General features: G+C 45.1%; 1 protein-coding gene across 1 annotated transcript in view; it reads right to left on the reverse strand.

Annotated features, from left to right (window-relative positions):
- CACNA1E (calcium voltage-gated channel subunit alpha1 E) overlaps window positions 1-12,908 on the reverse strand; it is a 435,061-nt gene that overhangs the window by 117,293 nt on the left and 304,860 nt on the right. The window contains exon 9 of the mRNA XM_006754527.2: window positions 11,042-11,145. Coding sequence (XP_006754590.1) covers window positions 11,042-11,145 — 104 coding nt within the window. The remainder of the gene's footprint in view (window positions 1-11,041; window positions 11,146-12,908) is intronic.

The following is a 12,908-nucleotide window of genomic DNA, read 5'->3' on the forward strand; positions in this document are numbered from 1 at the left end:
GGGGAGGTTATTAATCCTCACCCAAGGATATTTTCCCCATTGATTCTTAGAGAGTGCAATGGAGGAAAGGGGGGAGGGGAAGAGAGAGAAACATCAATGTGAGAGACACACATCAATTGGTTGCCTCCTGCACGCGACAGTGGGAGGGAGGGAGAAAGGGAAGGGGAGAGACAGGTTGCCTTCTGCATCCTGCATGTGCCCCAGTAGGGGATCAAACCTGCAACTCAGGCACATGCCCTAGACTGGGAATCAAACCCGTGACCCTTCAGTGTGCCAGCTGATTCTCTAACCACTAAACAACACCAGCCAGGGCTATATAAGATTCTTAAAATAACAAAATTAGAGAGACATAGAACAGATGAGTGGTTACCTGGGACTGTGGGGTGTGGGTGGAGAATGTGGGTGTGACTTATAAAGAGGTAGCACAAGGGAGTCCTGTGATGGACCAATTCTGCATCTCTATTGTGGTGGTAGTTCCACAATTCTACAATAAAACTGCATGAAACCACATACACACACACACACACACACACAAAACTGGTGAAATCTGAATATGCTCTGTGGAGTGTACAATGCCCATTTCCTAGCTGTAATATTGCGTTGAAGTTATGCAGAATGTGATCACTGAGGAAGCCAGGTGAAGAGTATATGAGATCACCCTAAACTCTTTTCTTTGGCAACTTCCTGCAACTCTATAGTTATTTCAAAATAAAGCAACTTTAAAAAAAGCCATCCATGTCCTTACACGTTGTCAACTTCAACAGCTATTTTTTAGTCATCTTCGTAGTGGATCCCTCTGACTCACTCAGCTCTTGGGGTTTGCTCATTCCCTTTTGAAACCCTGTGCTTCTTTGTCCTCGAGACGTGATGCTTTCCCGATATCCTTTTGACCAGTCTAGATCTTCTCACTCTGTCGTGGTCAGTTTTCTAGAATTCTCTATCCCTGGCTGTTTTTTCCACATGCCCTCCATGGACAACCTTACCTATTTTGGTCATTTTCTCTATCAAGTACTGACAGTGTCACTTCTTTTCTCCCTCTGTTCTTAAAACACAAATTGTTGGCTGATCCCATCTACTTGTTTGCCCCCCCCCCCCCCCCCCCCCCCCCCGCGGTCTGGGCGGGGCCTCACTTTCTCGCCACCTGATGTTCTTGGCTTTAGCCGGACAGAAGGACGGATGCTGTGGAGGTTCCAGTTGAGACCCAGGAGCTCCGGGCAGAAAACCCTCTGAAATGGAGCACATCTCTCTCCCAGAACAGGAGCTGTCTGTATTCCTTTGTCTATTCCTCATCTCTGTAAAAGGAACCAAAGATCTCCAAGACCTTCACAACTGAATCTGGGATCTACTAGTATGCTAGAACGGTCCTCCCGCACCCATTACAGCCAGTCATTCATCACGTCCTATTTTACCACCTAAAGTATTCTCCTGTTTCCCCCTTACCTTTTAGCTATCGGTGCCCGATATCCTCATTTCCTGTCCACCAACTAAAGCTTTGTAAGAGTCTCATTACAAATCAGCCCCATTTTATCACCTTTCCTAATCCTCTACGTGCTCAACTTAAAATTCAAAACTAACTCTCGTAGTTTTCTATGTGACCCCCACGGCCACACAGCTCACCCAGGAAAGGGCAGGGACATCACCACACGTTTAACACGGAATCTGTCTGCGGGCTGGAAGCTCTACGTGTCTTGGCCGCCTCCAACGTCCCTTCATCTCCATCAAGATCTGCTGTCCCAGATGCCAGGTAGTTTCCTTCCAAAAAAAGGCACAGGGACTATATGGAAGCTGTGTTCAAGAGCATTGATATTCGGCCCTGGCAGACCGCAGTCCCCATTCGGAACCTGCTGCTTAATAGCTTTGTGAGCTTGGGCAAATTACCAAGCCTTGTCACGGCGATCCTATTTATAACAACAAGACAGTAATACTCCTTAGCGTCATCGTGAGGATTAAAGGAGCCCAGTATGTCATGGGATCGGCAGTGCTTGGTACACAGCACAGTCGCAAGTGAATTACACATTTAAAAAATTTTAACCTAAAACGAACCCTGCATTACACCTGTGAACTAGCCAAATGGTAGAAGTGTGTTTTGCTTTCTCAAACTCCGTCCCAAACCTAATCGCCTTTGCTCAAAACCTTTGTTCTGTGTTCTTCCCTAGCCACCTAGTGGCTCGACTCAGAGATTTAGCAGGAGTCCAGGAGCCTTTTGTCTTCATTCCACCCCTACTACACTCCCACACACACCCACTAGTCACCAAGTCGTGCAGACCCCTTCCCACCAACACGGCCCGGATGCGGCCCATCCTCTCCACCACCACTCCGAGGTTCTCCTGCAGGCCTCACTGCTTCTCTGCCTCTCTCCTCAGCTGCTGCTCCTCAAGTTTCTCCCTGCCTCCAGCCTTGCCTCTCTTTATACTTTCTCCAAGGTGATCACCTTCCAGTGCAAACTGGTCATCTTCCAAGATTAAACTTGAGCTCCGACCCCCCAAGCTTCTGGGATCAGGTTCAAAGTCGTTAGCTTAGCCCAGCGGTTCTCAACCTGTGGGTCGCGAGCCCTTTGGGGGTCGAACGACCCTTTCACAGGGGTCACCTAAGACCATCGAAAAACACATATTGAATATATAATTACGTATTGTTTTTGTGATGAATCACTATGTTTTAATTATGTTCAATCTGTAACAACGAAAATACATCCTGCATATTAAATACTTACAATTCATAACAGTAGCAAAATTACAGTTATGAAGTAGCAACAAAAATAATTTTATGGTTAGGGGTCACCACAACATGAGGAACTGTATTAAAGGGTCACGGCACTGGGAAGGTTGAGAACCACTGGCTTAGCCCAATGAAGGGCCCTCTACTTCGTCTCCTCTACTTCCCCTAGTGTGCTTCTCCCATTGCTCCTGGCGCATTTGTAAGCAGTCCCTGGCCTGGCTGTCCCCGCCCCAGTTTGGGGACAGTGCTAATGCACCCAGGCCTACCTACCTCCTTCTCTCTAGAAGCCCTGGGGACAGCAGGTCGAGGTGGGGGACAGCTCAGGCCCTTTCTGTCTGTGTGAGCCTCCTGCCCATAGCACCTGACCTTCAGGACGTGCCTGTGCAGCGCTGGTTTGTGTTCATGGAGACAGGAAGCTCTGCTTCTCCTCAAACCTAAGCTAATGGTTTTCATCAAATCGCACTTCCTCTGAGACACATAAAAATGCTGCAGTGCCCCATCCACACTTACTTCCTCCTTAGATCACTGAAGCCGATGAACACACCTCACAGCCTTCCTTTACCTCCAGCCCTGGGGCTGGTGCCAGTGGGCCATGGCCGCCCATGCCTCCTCTCACCCGGACTCTTCTCCTCACCTGCCTAACACGGGGGCACCTCCCTCCATTGCCATCTTTCTGCTTTAGGAAAGCCTTGGTAGTGACATTCCAAGGGCCCGCAGCTCCCTGGGAACACGTCCTCTGGAAACAAAACCTTCTGAGCTTGTCCCTGGCTTTCTAGTGCAACTCCTAACCACGCCTCACTCCAAAGAGAGAGCCACATCCCCCCAGCGGCCTGTGAAACCAGACCAAGCGGAGAGCCCGTGCCCCTCCCACTCCTGTACACAGATCCTCCAGGTCCTCCACAGACACCAGTGAAAACCCTCCCCGTCTGTGTCGAGCATCAGAACGTGGAAAAGAAACCTGGACGGAACTATTTCAGTCCCGGCCCGTAAGGCGCCTATTGTTAACATTCCTGTAAATGTCAGCATTTACTCGCACCAGCTGCTGCCAGCTGCTGCCATCGCCTCCTACATGTCCCCACAAGTGCTAAGGAGGCAAATGTCACTTCAGTTCTGCTTCCTCTCCCAACCCGAGGAGGCCACTCCCCGTCAGAGAGCTGACCGCCTCACGACTGGTTCAAACCAAAATGACAGGCTGCGACCCAGCTGACAGCCACCAGACCTAAGAGGTGAAGGAAACCCAGGTCAGTGTTCTCAAAGGGCATAAGAGCGAATGGCTGTTCCATGCCAGACCCTGCGTATGAGGGAGAATTGCTATCCCATTTCACAGAGGAGGAAGCGGGCTCAGAGCTAACAAGGGGCAGCGTTAGGTTCTCCTCCATGACTGCCCGGCACTTCTCCCAAGCTGCCCCTCTTTCCTTCCGGAGAAGGATGTAGGAGGATGAAGAGATGCAATTCCACACCAAGCGCATCCATCAAAGTGGATACGGTCAGGCTCAGGACTTGACCTGCGAGGCAGAGCTCTGTCACCTTTCCCTGCTCTGAGAACCCACCCTGGAATCTTATCTGGAACACCAAGGACATGTTAGCACAGCACCTGTGTTCTTGCTCTCCAAATAGTAAGAATCTGACTTGAATTCTCTACACTTAAACGTGGACAGACTTAAGAAATGAGTAACGATCAAGAACAGAGGGCCCAGCCCTAGCTGGTTTGACTTAATGAATAGAGTGTTGGCCTGCGGACTGCAGAATCCCGGGTTTGATTCCCGTCAAGGGCACATGCCCGGGTTGCAGCCCAGCCAGTGTGGGTCAGTTGGATGAGCATCAGTCCATGCATTAGGAAGTCACTAGTTTGATTCCAGGTCAGGGCACATGCGTCTGACTTGAATTCTCTACACTAAAACGTGGACAGACTTAAGAAATGAGTAACGATCAAGAACAGAGGGCCCAGCCCTAGCTGGTTTGACTTAATGAATAGAGTGTTGGCCTGCGGACTGCAGAATCCCGGGTTTGATTCCCGTCAAGGGCACATGCCCGGGTTGCAGCCCAGCCAGTGTGGGTCAGTTGGATGAGCATCAGTCCATGCATTAGGAAGTCACTAGTTTGATTCCAGGTCAGGGCACATGCCTGTAGGCCGGATCCCCAGTAGGGGGCGTGCAGGAGGCAGCCGATAGATGTTTTAGTCTCTCATTGATGTTTCTCTCTCTCCCTCTCCTTTCCTCTCTCTCTAAAATAAATAAAAACACATTTTTAAAAATAGAAAAAAGAATAGCGGATAAGATCACACCAACCAGAGATGATCTTCCCAGTAGAAATACAAGAAGAAGAAGTGTGCGGTCAGGCCCCTGCCATAAGCAGTTGTTGAGGGCAGTTTTGGAGTTTATGGTACAGGCTTGTGGAGAGAATTACCTAGAGCACGAAGAGTGTCAATAATGCTCAGCAAAAAAATAAATATCACATGATCTCACTCATTTGTGGAATATAATGAACAACATAAAGTGATGAACGAAAACAGATCCAGAGACAGAGAAGCATCAGTCAGACCGCCAAACCTCAGAGGGAAGGCAGGGGAGGGTGGGGAGGGGGAGCGATCAACCAAAGGACTTGTATGCATGCATATAAGCCTAACCAATGGACACAAACACCAGGGGGGTGAGGGCATGAATGGGGGATGGAGGGGCCATGGGGGGATAAGGACACATATGTAATACCTTAATCAATAAATTATATATAATAAATAAATAATGCTCAGCAAAGGAGTGCACACACAAGAAATTCCGTAATGTCTTAGCACTATCCACTCAAGATCACACTATTAAAAACTCCGTCACACTGTCTCCCATTTTTCCTTCACGACCATTTCATAAGTCACCAGCAGCTTAGTTCCCAGAGTTGGACATGGCTGTTTCCTCCTTAATCCTACCAAGTCTGGTCTCTCCCCATGCCAATCCTTCCCCCGCAGACACCAGATCAATGATCCTACATATTCCTCCAGTCCGACACCTTTTTGAGTGTGCAAGTTTTACTTCTAAATTTAATTTCTATTTTCTCAAAGTCATATATGTTAAGTTTTAAATTCAAATATTTTTTAAAGACTTATAGTGAAAAAAATTGCAGCTCACTGCCTGCCTTCCTCCCTCCCCCTTCTCTGAATCTCACTCCCCTGAGGCAAGCACTTAGAATTCTTTTACCTGTTTCTTCTGCTATTCATTTCCAGTTTTCAAAATATTATACTTACATAGCTGCTATTTCTTTCTCCCTCAATTTTAGGAATTGCTTAAAGACTTCCTCACTGTGGAACCGAAGATTTTAGTCTTTGACATTCCCTTCCCCTCCCCCCACTTGTCCACCCCCCATGCTCCTCTCAGGGCCATGATAGCACCATAGGGGTAATCTCAAAATCCAGTTTGACAATGTAAGTGTGGTTGACCTCAGATCTGCCTCGAGGACTTACTAAGCTTCTGTTCCTTTAGTGGTAATACTTGTATTTTGTGAACCCAATTGCTTAGATCAGGGAGTGCATGTGTATACGAATACATACAGTTATATATTCATAAGTGTACAGTGTTGATAAAAACCATTAAACTCTTTTGAATACAATACTCATCAGGGGATATATTAGTTTTTTTTGTTTTTTTTTGTTAGAGAAATCATTCTTAGAGCCCTCTGTCCTCCTACGCAAACCTGGACCTGCTTCTCTCTAGGACTCTGACTGCCTTCACCCTAGACTGCCCTTCGCCATCATGCTTGGGATCCCCTTTGCCTCTCTTCTCTGTTAAATCCCTTGTTTCCGTGAGTATCATGTCCTTCTCTCTCTTCAACTGCTTCCTCATTTTAGCGACTCACATTCTCCAGGAACTTCAGAAAGAACGTCTGGAAATATTGCTATTATCCTCGCAAATAATTGCTGTTTTGGTGGGTATAGACTTCTGTCCTGGAAATTTTTTTTCCTTCATGAAAGCTTTAGGGACTTCTCTATTGGTTTCTAATTTTCAATGTCATTTAGACGTCCAAAGCCATCCCAATTCCTACTTATTTGTAGGCAAAATCCATCCCCTTCTGAATCACTAGAAGCTTTTAGATTAGAATATTCTCTTGAACCAGATGCTCTGAAATTCCATGATCATTCCTTGGTGTGGTCTCTTTTTATTAGTTGTGCTGTGTACTCAGCGGACATTTTCATTACACATTTGTTCCCTTTTATCTCCATACCCACCTCCCATCTTCCTGCCATACAAACTACCATCACAATATATTTAATTTGAATACCTTTTATTTGAATACATTTTTCCAAACTGCATTGTGTGTATATTTCTATTTATATAAATGCCGTATCACACTGTTTCCTTCTTATCTTCACTAAACTGTGTTTTTAAGATACCCTGTACCTCTGTGGCATTTGTTGCTCCTAAGCGCTGCATAGTACATCATGGAACACATCCAACCGTTTTCCTACCTACTCTCCCATCATTAATCCTCAGGCTTCCCCAACTCCCATCCACTAAAAAAACAACACTGGAAAGAGTATCCATGCTCATGTCTCAACCACTCTTTTGATCTGGTCATGTGAGTTTACTGCTGCTGGGAATGTTTTTTGGTATTTTTCTTTGTTAATTTCTTCTTTTGCATTTTATGCAACCCTTATTAGTTTAATGTCTGACCTATCCTGGCTTTCTTATGTTCATTCAATTTCTATATGATTTCATCACTTTTATATTCCAACCTTTATATTCCAATATTTACTGTCTTATTACACATTTTTACACCAATTCATTTTACATTAGTGTAAATTTTACATTAATACTCAACTCTTCTTCACTGCTAAATGTTTTCTCTTTATAGCAATGTGTTACTTTGTGGATAAAATTCTTTCTCATCTATTTCTGCTGGTATCAATTATATTTTTTAAAAGTTATCTTCCGCCCCCTGTATTGTTCATATTCCCTCGTTTCTTTTTTTCTATTATTTTGTTGTTGTCCTTGGTGTGAGACATTTTCTTCGAATGATAATGAACTCTCACTGTGTGTTTATATTCACGAGCAAGGCACAAAAGGCTTTTTGGAAACTCTGCATGCATTGTTGGGGCTTGTAGAAAGGTGAGCATAGCACCCTCACCCCCACCAAACACAAACAAAAGCTGTGTCTATATCCTAATTCCTGGAACCTGAAACTGTTACCTTACTTGGAAAGGGGGCCTATGCAGATTTAATTAAGGCAAGAATCTTGAGATGAACAGGTCATCCTGATGACCAGATAACCTTCAATCCAATGACAAGCGTCCTCATAAAAGAGAGGTAGACAAAGAGAAGGCACAGACCCTCATGGCAACACAGAGGATCTTAAAAGCATAGGGTTCAGTGAAAACAAGAAGGAAACAGGGTGAGGTATCATTTATGCAAAGAGAAATACACAAGACAGTTCATAAAAATGTATTCAATAGAAAGTAGACATTAAATATATTGTGAGGGCAGTTTGTATGGCAGGAAGATGGCAGGTGGGTATGGAGAGAAGCCTCTGGCCAGTGACACAGCCACAAGCCAAGGAATGCCTGCAGCTGCCAGAGCAGTGGTTCTCAACCTTCTGGCCCTTTAAATACAGTTCCTCATGTGGTGACCCAACCATAAAATTGTTTTCGTTGCTACTTCATAACTGTAATGTTGCTACTGTTATGAATCGTAATGTAAATATCTGATATGCAGGATGGTCTTAGGCGACCCCTGTGAAAGGGTCGTTCAACCGCCAAAGAGGTCGCGAACCAATAGAGAAGTCCCATGCCAGAGGATGGAAGAGGAAGGAAATAAATGCTCCCTTAGAGCAGTGGTTCTCAACCTTCCTAATGCCGCGACCCTTTAATACAGTTCCTCACGTTGTGGTGACCTCCAACCATAAAATTATTTTCGTTGCTACTTCATAACTGTAATTTTGCTACTGTTATGAATCATAATGTAAATATCTGATATGCAGGATGTATTTTCATTGTTACACATTGAACATAATTAAAGCATAGTGATTAATCACAAAAACAATATGTAATTATATATGTGTTTTCCGATGGTCTTAGGTGACCTCTGTGAAAGGGTTGTTTGATCCCCAAAGGTTTCGTGACCCACAGGTTGAGAACTGCTGCCTTAGAGCCTTCAGAGGAAGTATGACCCTGCTTGAGTTTGGACCTCTAGCCTCCAGAATGTTGAAGAATTAATTTCTCTCACAGTTTAAGCCACCTAGTTTGTGGTCATTTGTTTTGGCAGCCATATCGTGGGCCTTGCTGAGGTGATAGGTGGGAAACATTTCTCTGGTCACCCTCAATTATCTGTATACATAGGTCTTTCTTCAAGCTTAATAGTTTCCCACAAAGAAAATGAACTCCCCACCGATGCTCTGAGCTCCTGCCAGATGGCTCTAGTTCTAAGAGTCACACAGTCAGGTGGGCTGGAGGACTGAAACTCAATTTGTGGACTATCATTTAAACCCTCCTGCTCTAACCGCAACATATCATCTCCGCTCTCAGATGCACTAGACGTGACCATTGCCAGCTTCTTCCGTTCAATCTCTATGGGGAGTAAGACTTCTTTGTCTGGGGCGAAGGCTGGGTGTGGCAAATCCCCCTCAGCGGGGAAAGATCTAGGATGCTGGGGAGAGGACTGCCAAGTGTTCCTTACAAGGACCTTTGACCAGACCTCTTATTTTTAGCACCACCCAGACTCCAGCTCTCAGACATACCTAGTGCCTCTCATTCCCGGGCCTCTCTAGGGCCCTGTACGGTTACAAAGCAATCATTTTGCTTTATTAATTGGCATTCCTCATGCAAGAAATTTAAACCTTAGCTTCCCCACCACGGGGTCAGTTGCCCTTTACTTTCTATCTTCAGAAATTATTGACATCTCTCATCTGTTGTCATTTCTTCTCCTGTTCTTTTTGTCACTGTGCCTGTCTTAAATTTTACTTCCTGTGTTAGTAGTAACAAGAGATGACCAAGTGGTTCAATCTGCCATGTTTAAACAGACCCATCACCTTAAATGTTTTCTCTTGATAAACTTATGCCACTCAGACAAGAAAGTTCAATTTATTCAGAAAAGTGTAAGACCCTCTAAAATCTACTGTGGTGTTTTCTTTCCTATCTTATACCTTTCATTTCCCCAAGTGAGATTTCCACTCTAAGTTTGGTTGCATTACAGTCTCTTCACTTTCCATGACAAGTCCCCTTTCTTCATCTTCCATTATGGTATGGTGCGCCCATTCCTGGTATTTTTGTGCCCATATTTTCTATCTTATCTTATTACATATGCAAGCACAGAATCAACCCAAACAGGTCCCGTTTTGTTACTAGCAAGACCCAGAACCAAAGTTTAAACCTTGGATATACCACTTAGAGAAACACTTGTAAGGCCTTAACTGCTTCCCACCAAGCAATCAAAGGACCAGAACCTGACCGAACCCGATCACCAGAACACTTGCAGAAGAGAAGGGCCCGCTGTCCAGGAATATCTGGTGCTGAAATTCCTTAAATCTTGCTCCAAACCTCCAACTGGGGAGACAGATTTGAGCCTTGTCTCCTGTTTCCTTTCCAGTCAATCTTGTAATAATACCTTTTACTTTTCTCAAAAGCTGGTGTCATAGCATTGGCTTCTATGCACATCAGGCAGCAAGCCCTTGCTTGGTAACGCATTTTACATTCCAAACAAAATCCTGACACTTCACAAAACTGTCTCTGATAACATCAGACGATACAGGTTTGTCCCTTCCCCCAAACAAATGACCTGCATCTTATACTAGTCGGTAAAAGAACTCCCACTCCCTAATATTTCATGTATTTGTGTTGCCCTCTCCCCAAAACATAGGTCCTTAAAGGTAGGAACCAGGCCCCATACTTCACGTGCTCCTTACAATGCTTCCCACGGCCGTGGACACTGAGTTCTGGATGAGTGATGTGCACTAATCCAAGCATCGCATATGCTCTGATGTCCAATACATGATAAAGAATCTTTTGAGGGTAGAGCCTGTATCTTATTCAACTTTATATCCCTAACAACCAGCAAGAGTTTGACACAGACTGCTGAGTGACTAAATGAAAGGATGGATGGATAAGTGAACTCTCAGTAGGTACTGTCTTCAATGTTGTACCTGATCTAAGGATTTTCTTACTTCCTAAGAATAATAAAGATGACTAGAAAGATAATTCACTACTGCATTCCCAACATGGGGAACACCACTCAGCACATAGGGGCTGCTCGGTCAATGTCTTCTAAATGAAGCTTCAATGAATGAGTCTGCCCTGAGTCAGGAACATCGGTTTACAGTTAGAAAGAGGTTAAAAGGAAATGTGGCTTACCCGGAAAGCACTCCCAGGACTAGGTTGAGAACAAAGAAGGATCCAATGATGATGAGGGGGATGAAGTACAGCCAATTCCAGGTGGCTCCTAAGGCATCATTGGTCTGAAAGAAAGAAACATGTTTCCTTAATAATTCATCCAAACCATGTGCCCGCAGAAGGCCTCTGTGCTTGCAGCTTCCCACATAGGATAATGTAATAAGCACAGCGCAATGCAGTTAGGCACTGCCTCGCTCCACTCCCAATCTGGCGTAACTGTGGGTTAACTCACTCTCCCATATGCATAGAGAAGGACATTGCATCAGCCTCATGTCACATCCTGAGCTGCAATAGTCTTAACATCCTCCCTTAACAGATGAGAGAACAGAATGCAGAAAGGTCACCACTTTTCCAAGATCATGCAAACAATCCCTGGCTTTACAGTGTTGGATGCTGTGGCTTCTAAGTTTCTGCTTTCTGAATTGGACCAATTCTCAAAAAGACAGGGCAGGCTGTGCCCATCCCTCTATTCCACAGATGCTGGCCAAGGCCCTGACAGGGTTGCACTGGGAGATATGAAGGCCACCCGCATCCCGCTCAGCCTTTGACCTGACCTGACCTCTGGCCCTCTGGGCTCTGGCTTGCTTTCTTCCATCATAGTCCCTTATTACAGAGCTGGCCCAGGCCTGGCCCCAGCAAGGCTCTGGACAAAACAACGAATAAATCTAGATTTGAAGAGTGATGCCTTGCTCTCTTTTGAATGCTAATACACAGTGACATGAAAAATGCATGATATTCTAGATTTTTAAAAATTCTTTATTGTGGAAAATATTACATGTCTCCTTTTCCCCCATTGACCTCTCCCCACCTGCCCCCATCCCCGATATTCTAGATTCTTATACCGCAAGGTAAAGGCAAGGCCCTTGAATGGTGGGGGCTGAGGGAGCGTTATGCCACACGACATAGCCAGCAGAAGCAACTCTTGCCAGGACATCATAGTAGGAGTTTGGGAGCATTTTGAAAAAGCACTCTCTAACACTTGAGCCTCTCAACTAAGCTTCGCCTTGACTCTCCCTCCCCACGATATCAACCCCAAATCTTTTCAACAGTCTTCCTTCAATTGCATTTTACATAGGCAGGGCTTTGAAATTCCCTCCAAAACATTAATATCTGATTGAAACTCAATTTTTCTGGAAAGATATTTTATCCCCAATTCACTGGAGAAAAAGGCATCCAAGTCAAATGCCCTGCCTCAACTCACATGCTCAATTAGCGAAATGAAGCTGTGAGCTTGGTATTTCTATGGCAAAGTGTTTCTTGTCTCTGTGACTTACATTCCACTGAACTTCGCAAACGTGTGTTGATTCCTTGAACTCGTGCTTCCTGTGGACGGACTTCTATGACATTCTACCTTGCTTTCCCCCAAGTTATCTCATTTTATTTCTGCCTCCCATTCAAGTATGTCAGTCCACAGACTACAGCCTCCCCCTGGTTATTATGGCAGCCATCGCCGTACAGTAAATTTTCCCATTAAAAAGAGCTTTTGAGGCAACCTCTTTCACTGAACTTGTATCTTTTGTTTTGCCCCTGCACTGTTTAGAGAGAGAAGAAGGGAGAGAGACAGAAAGATAGAAACATTGCTAAGAAACATCAATCGGCTGCCTCCTGCATGCCCATTAGGGATGGAGCCCACAACCCAGACACGGAATCCTGACTGGGAATCAAACAGGTGACCTCTTGGTTCATGGGTCGATGCTCAACTACTGAGCCACACTGGCGGAGAAGACCAACAGGTTTCATTCACTCTATGGCTTAGCCAGTACCCCTCAGCGTTCTTTGTCAGCAAGACTGAGTCTGCTCCCAGCACCCAGATCAGAGCTGAGTTTCC

This window comes from Myotis davidii, unplaced genomic scaffold (genome assembly GCF_000327345.1).
Source record: "Myotis davidii unplaced genomic scaffold, ASM32734v1 scaffold591, whole genome shotgun sequence".
NCBI classification, from domain to species: Eukaryota; Metazoa; Chordata; class Mammalia; order Chiroptera; family Vespertilionidae; genus Myotis; species Myotis davidii.